The sequence below is a fragment of the Chaetura pelagica genome, unplaced genomic scaffold (assembly GCF_000747805.2).
Source record: "Chaetura pelagica isolate M959 unplaced genomic scaffold, ChaPel_1.0 scaffold215, whole genome shotgun sequence".
Classification (NCBI taxonomy): domain Eukaryota; kingdom Metazoa; phylum Chordata; class Aves; order Apodiformes; family Apodidae; genus Chaetura; species Chaetura pelagica.
In genome coordinates this window covers 773576-779956 of record NW_009953206.1, presented here as the reverse complement: position 1 = coordinate 779956, position 6381 = coordinate 773576, and the positions used below count along the sequence as shown (strand labels likewise).

The window sequence follows — 6381 nt, the reverse complement described above, 5'->3', positions numbered from 1 at the left end:
GGGAAAGTGTGGCTTTCACTAATCTCTGGTTAAATCCACTGCACAGTCATTTAGGTTTGCTGGGATTTAGCAGGCACTGTCTGTTAATGCTGCAGAGATGGGTATTGTCTTTTTCTGGTTGTTGTTTTCAAAGCAATAACCTGATGTGGCTTTCCTATGTTCAGTCCTGAGAGGGCAAAGCTTTCAGTGGGGCTTGGGGAAAGGATTGCACCTCAGCCACATCAGCATGGACAGACAGCATCAGAATCATGCCATTCCCCACCCATCCTGCCCTCCCTTCCCCCTGTTCCCAAATACATTCCCACAAATAAATTCAAAAGATTGGTTTTGCTGGGGCAAAGGTTTGAGTGATTCCTGAACTTCTCCCTCCTTGGAAACAAAGTTTGAGCAACTTCTCCCCTTCACTGACCCAGCTGGGCTTCCCCATTTTGGCATCACCAGAGCTGGTCAGTTTGTCCCTTACTCCACCCGAGACTCACACATCTGGGTGAAAAGTCTGTTTCCTGCCACTTCTAAATCTGCTTCTTGATAAGAAACCAAAGCAAAACCCTTTGCTGGGCAGCTGCCTGGCCGAGCAGCTAAGAATAGCCTGGCAGCGGGGGCTGAAAACTCTGCAAGTTTGTTGGACATTATTTAAATAAAATAAAAAGTGCTGACCCAGCTCCCAGCTCCGTCCCACATCCGCCTGCAGGCTGGGGGCTGCTGGGTTTCCCCTTTGCTCTCAGCCTCCAGCCCAGATTACACCAGCACTGCTGCAATGGAGAGAGAAGAGAAGCCCTGGGGAGGGGGCTGGGGGATGCTCCCACCCACCTTCTGGTTTCCTTTTGCCTCCCAAGGAGCTCAGGACCCCCACAAAGAGCCCCTGCATGAAGCATCAACACCCCCAGGCTCCCGGCAGGGTGCAGCACTGGGGGGGAAAGGAGATGCGAGTAAATAACAGGAGGGCAGCGCCTGCTCCTGCTGTTCCAAGCCCTACGTGGGACCTGCTGCAGATGGGAGTGTTCAGAAGCAGCATCTTGAGAACATTCCTCCCTCCTGCGCGAGGCATTTCCTGGTGATCACACACTCCTGTGTAATGATCTCGCAGCATTATCCCTATTAAAGGGTCATTCGGGGAAAGTGTGATGGAAATTAGAAATTATTCAGGTCTGCCAACAGTATTTAACTTTCAAGCAGCTCTTAATTAGAAGCCAGGAGCCATTTATACAACCACTGAGCTTTGCATAAGAATCTGAATAGAAAACCCAGCAACTGGGAAGATTTAGTGATTTGGTTTTTTTATAAGTGGCAAAGAATCATGCCTGGGTTGGAGAGCACGAGGCAGGACCTGGGTCACAGTCCAGGCTCTGCTGGTGATTTTAAGTGTGGCCTCAAGCAGGTGATTTCCTCTCCCAAAGCTCCAGTGATTGCATCTGGAACATGGAAATCAGCACGTGCCTGAGCTTTCTAGGTGGCAGCTTGTGCTTGCAGAAGGGTCTGGCATTTCAGAAAAGAAAGCAAAGGAGTCCTTGCCCCTGCTGCTCCCTGGGGACCAGGAGCTGCACCCAAGTCACCCACAGACCAGGTGAAGCCCTCCAGCATGCATCCAGGCTAAAAGCCAAAGGTGGAAAAAGAGACTCAGATACCTGTGGGTTGCTCAGTCCCTCCTCTCTCTGCCGGTTTGGTGGGAGATTTGCTGCTGGGTTCCAGTTTGGCTCCCTGCTCCTTCTCCCTTGGCTGGGTCCAGCAGCCCAGTAACGCGGGTGCCTGGCTCTGCACAGAGGGAGGGTGGAAAGTCCAAGTCGAGCTCCCGGAGGCAGGTGCTCCCTGCTGAAAGCAAATGCCCCAAACCAGACCCAAACCCCTGTTTGTTTATTCTTTTCTTGCTGTGCTCTCTAACTGGCATGTTGCTGGGATGCCAGTGGTGTGGCTGGGAGCTCAACCAGCCGGAAAAAAACCCAAACTTCTCACTACTGCTCTGGTTAACTATTCTCCTGCCTCCCTCCCTGTCCTCTGCCCCCTCCCCTGTTCCTCTCCTGCCTCCCCCCCGGTCTTTGCCCCCTCTGCTGAGCGTTGCCCTCCTCTCTCTGTGCTCACAGCTGGACAAGGGGGATGTGACCACGCTCAGCCTGCCCAGCACCGCCGGGCACGGGGACACCGACGGCACCGTCTGCCTGGACGTCCCCGATGGCACCCCTGACCCGCACAGGACAAAAGCTGCCATCGAGCACCTGCACCAGAAGATCCTCAAGATCACCGAGCAGATCAAGATCGAGCAGGAGGCTCGGGATGACAACGTGGCCGAGTACCTGAAGCTGGCCAACAACGCGGACAAGCAGCAGGCCTCCCGCATCAAGCAGGTTTTTGAGAAGAAGAACCAGAAGTCGGCGCAGACCATCGCGCAGCTGCACAAGAAGCTGGAGCACTACCACAAGAAGCTGAAGGAGATCGAGCAGAACGGCCCTTCCCGGCAGCCCAAGGATGTTTTCCGGGACATGCACCAGGGTCTCAAGGATGTAGGTGCCAACGTGCGCTCCAGCATCAGCGGGTTTGGTGGAGGGGTGGTGGAGGGTGTCAAGGGAGGGCTCTCAGGTCTGTCCCAGGCCACCCACACTGCCGTGGTCTCCAAGCCCCGGGAATTTGCCAGCCTCATCCGGAACAAGTTCGGCAGCGCAGACAACATTGCCCACCTGAAGGACACGTTGGATGACGGGCACCCAGAGGAGGCTTCACGAGCTCTCAGTGGCAGTGCCACCCTGGTCTCCAGCCCCAAGTACGGCAGCGATGATGAGTGCTCCAGTGCCACCTCTGGCTCAGCTGGTGGCAGCAACTCAGGAGCAGGACCTGGTGGCTTGGGGAGCCCCAACTCCCACACTCTGGACAGCCACCACAATAACTTCGACACCATCCTGGAGGAGCTCCGGGAGATCAAGGACAGCCAGTCCCACCTGGAGGACTCCATGGAGGACCTCAAGGCTCAGCTGCAGCGGGATTACACCTACATGACACAGTGCCTGCAAGAGGAGCGGTACAGGTAGGGACAGGCGGGTGCCAGCACACCCCACCCAGGGTGGCGTTCTGGGGACCAGAAGGCCACCATCCTGGGCTTGTTCCTAAGCATGCTAGGGACACAAGGAGCAGCAGGCCCCACTGCCAGATCCCCCAGCAGCACCGCTCCCATGGAGGATCATGCAATGCTTTCCCTTTGGGGTGGGGTGGGTTGGAGGGGCTGGGCATGTCCCTAGAGTCAGGGGAAGGAGGGAAAGGGAATCTGTGGGCAGGGGGGGGCACGTGCCCACCCCAGTGCCCCTTCACCCCCACCATGCGCAGGTACGAGCGCCTGGAGGAGCAGCTGAACGACCTCACTGAGCTGCACCAGAATGAAATGACCAACCTGAAGCAGGAGCTGGCCAGCATGGAAGAGAAAGTGGCCTACCAGTCCTATGAGAGGGCACGGGACATCCAGGTAGGGGACCATGATGGCTCATCCCCCCACTGCACTCCCCATCCATGGGGCAAGGAAAGGACCCTGGGCTGGGAGGGAGGGTGGACAGGGAAGCTCTTTTTAGAGCACCCTCCAGATGAGGTCTCCACTGTGATGCCCTCACAGCAAGAAGCAGGTAACCAAACCGTGTCCCCAAAATCTTTGTCTGTACCCCAGCAAGTCCCTGCTGTGCTGAAGCACCTGGAAGAGGCTCCAGGTGAAGGGCTGCAGCACTGGGCTCTTGTGAGCCACATGTGGGCCAACACAAAGTCCCTGCTATCCCAGTTTGGGTCAGTTCTGCAGCAGTAGGTATTCCTGGCACCAAGGCAGAGCAGGTTGGGCACATCTTGGGCATTGCATGGGCCAAAGGTTTGCAGAGGAAAACCCCCTTTCCAGCCAAAGGTGGTCACCCACCGGAGCTGTGCAATTAAAATGTTGCAGCAGCAAGATCTATGAGCATGGGTGAAGCACCAAAAGCCCTGGGAGAACATCCCCTGGGGGGCAGCAGCCACTGACCTGCCCTGATGTGCTGCTGTCCCTCGGCAGGAGGCAGTGGAGTCCTGCCTGACACGGGTGACCAAGCTGGAGCTGCAGCAGCAGCAGCAGCAGGTGGTGCAGCTGGAAGGGGTGGAGAACGCCAACGCCCGGGCACTGCTGGGCAAGTTCATCAACGTGATCCTGGCCCTGATGGCCGTGCTGCTCGTCTTCGTCTCCACCATCGCCAACTTCATCACCCCGCTCATGAAGACCCGCATGCGCATCCTCAGCACCGCCCTGCTCGTCCTCTGCCTCTTCTTCCTCTGGAAGCACTGGGACTCCATCACCTACTTTCTGGAGCATGTCCTGTTCTCCAGCTGATCTGCAGCTGCTCCAGGGGGGCTTTCCATTTCCCACAGAGGAGAGGGCATGGGGCACAGTGGTCCAAGAGCCTTCAGGTTGTTTCTGTTGGGTCACTTTCCCAGCCCTCCATCCTTGCTGCAGCCGGCAGGGATCGCTTGGAGCACGGGGTGTTGGAGCCAGGATCTGTCTCTGGGATGTTTGGGAAGGGCAGGATGGGGAATGGGGAGGAGTTTTTGGAAGAAACTGGTCATTTACGGGGTGCTGGGTTTTTCTAGGATTTTGGGGGTTGTTTTTTAAACGTCAAGTCTGTTCTGAAAGTCGATGGGAAGGAAGTTTTCTGCAAAGCTCTTCTGTCAGTGGGAAGGATTGAGCTGGACCAAGCCTGGCTCCAGAACAACTTTCTGTGGAGAGAGGAGGGGGGTTATTAGGGACTGACTTTTCCCTTTCATCCTTGAAGACCAAGATGGCAAAAAGCTGAGTCCTGGGATGGAACAAAAGCAAAGCCCACGGTCAAGGAGAAAGCAGGTCCAAGGCAAATGCAGCAGGACATGCACAACCCACCAGCCTCTCCCAACCCACCACAGCCCAGCCAGGACTGAATGGGGCTGTGACATTGTCCCCTGGTCCCTACAGTGGCCTGGGCAGACACAGGGGACCTGATGCTGGAGACAACACCAGCACAAGCAAGATTCCCTCTGCTGGTTTCCCTCCATGTATTTATTTCCCCCTCCTTCAGCTTTAGTTGATCTGATCTCTTCAGGGACACATGGACTTGCCAGCATCACCAAGTGCCACAGCCTCTGCACCGTGTCGTGTGTGTGTGTGTTTGGGTTTTAATTTGATTCAAGACTGTCCCCATTTGTGAATCAAAGCTGGTAGGGCAGGGGGAGACCAGCAGCTGCCTTCCCAGCCCTACCCCAGAGCACAGCATGCTGTCTCAGATGTTTCTTAAATTATTTCATACATATATATTTATGTAATATATCTATACACACACACATATATAAATATATATATATATATATAAAAGCATTATGCACAGCCAGGTCCTCCTCTGGTGCAAATGGGTGCCACTCCACCAACCTGGGAGGCCCTGAATCAATTTGCCTCAGCTGAGAACTTGGCCCTTAATATTTCTGTGGGGTTGATGAGTGCCCTCTCCCCCCTCCTCCATGCCCCCAGGGCCAAGCTAAACCCCTGTGTCCCCATGCTGAGCCCCCTGTGACACTCGAGCAGCACAACTCCTGCTGGCACATCTCCTAGTGCATCCCAGCAGCTGGGGCTTGAAGAGGTGACTTGGGTTTAATAACAGAGACAAGGCAGCTGAGCCCCAGTGAGCAGGAGCAGGGGCTGTGCCCGGGTGGGATGGGTGAGCAGGGACAGTACAGACCTGTGTGGAGCTCCCTGGAGCCTGGATCATTGCTGCAGGTGACACCCAGGGTACATCCTCTCCGGAGCAAATGGTTTTATCTCCATGAACTTCACCTGAGCTTGCCCACACAGCTGTACAGATTGTGAGGGCTGGGGAACCTGCCCCATCCTCGGGTTCACCTGCCCTGTGCCACGTCCTGACGAGGTGTGAGCTGCACCAGCTCAGCGTTCACACCTCTGAGTATCTGCAAGAACACAACAGCGAGCAACACCATTTCAGATTGTCGGCTCCCCAGCCCCAGCTCCCTCTGCTTCTTGGCTCAGACCCCGAGAGCCCAAGGAAGGGGCAACTGCCCAGCCCTGCGAACCCCGCCCGGAGGAGGGGGGGAGAACGGGGAAAAGCCTCTTTCCCGGCGGTTTGGGGATCCCCCGGCGGTTTGGGGATCCCCGGGCAGGGAGGACCCGCAGCACTGCAGCCCCGCAGCCGCACGAGGGCCCCCGGTCCCCGCCGGCGGGGCTGGCGCTGCCCCCGGAGCATCCTCCCCAACCGGGGTGTGGGAGCAGGGCGGGGTCCCTCCCCCGAATTACCGCTTTAACCCCTTCCTGCCTGCAGCGCTGAGCTGCCCCACCTCTGTGCTCTGGAGGTGTGGAGCTGCGAGGAAGGGCTGGGGGCGAGGGATGCCCGGGGTGGGTGGGGGGGAAACTGG

At 56.7% G+C, this 6381-nt stretch overlaps 1 protein-coding gene across 1 annotated transcript in view; it reads left to right on the top strand.

Moving 5' to 3' along the window:
* TMCC2 (transmembrane and coiled-coil domain family 2) overlaps window positions 1–4374 on the top strand; it is a 40937-nt gene extending 36563 nt beyond the window's left edge. The window contains exons 3-5 of the mRNA XM_009997529.1: window positions 2079–3013; window positions 3310–3445; window positions 4010–4374. Of these exons, the coding sequence (XP_009995831.1) occupies window positions 2079–3013; window positions 3310–3445; window positions 4010–4321 (1383 nt within the window). The 3' untranslated portion in view covers window positions 4322–4374. The remainder of the gene's footprint in view (window positions 1–2078; window positions 3014–3309; window positions 3446–4009) is intronic.
* The last annotated feature ends 2007 nt before the right edge of the window (window positions 4375–6381 follow it).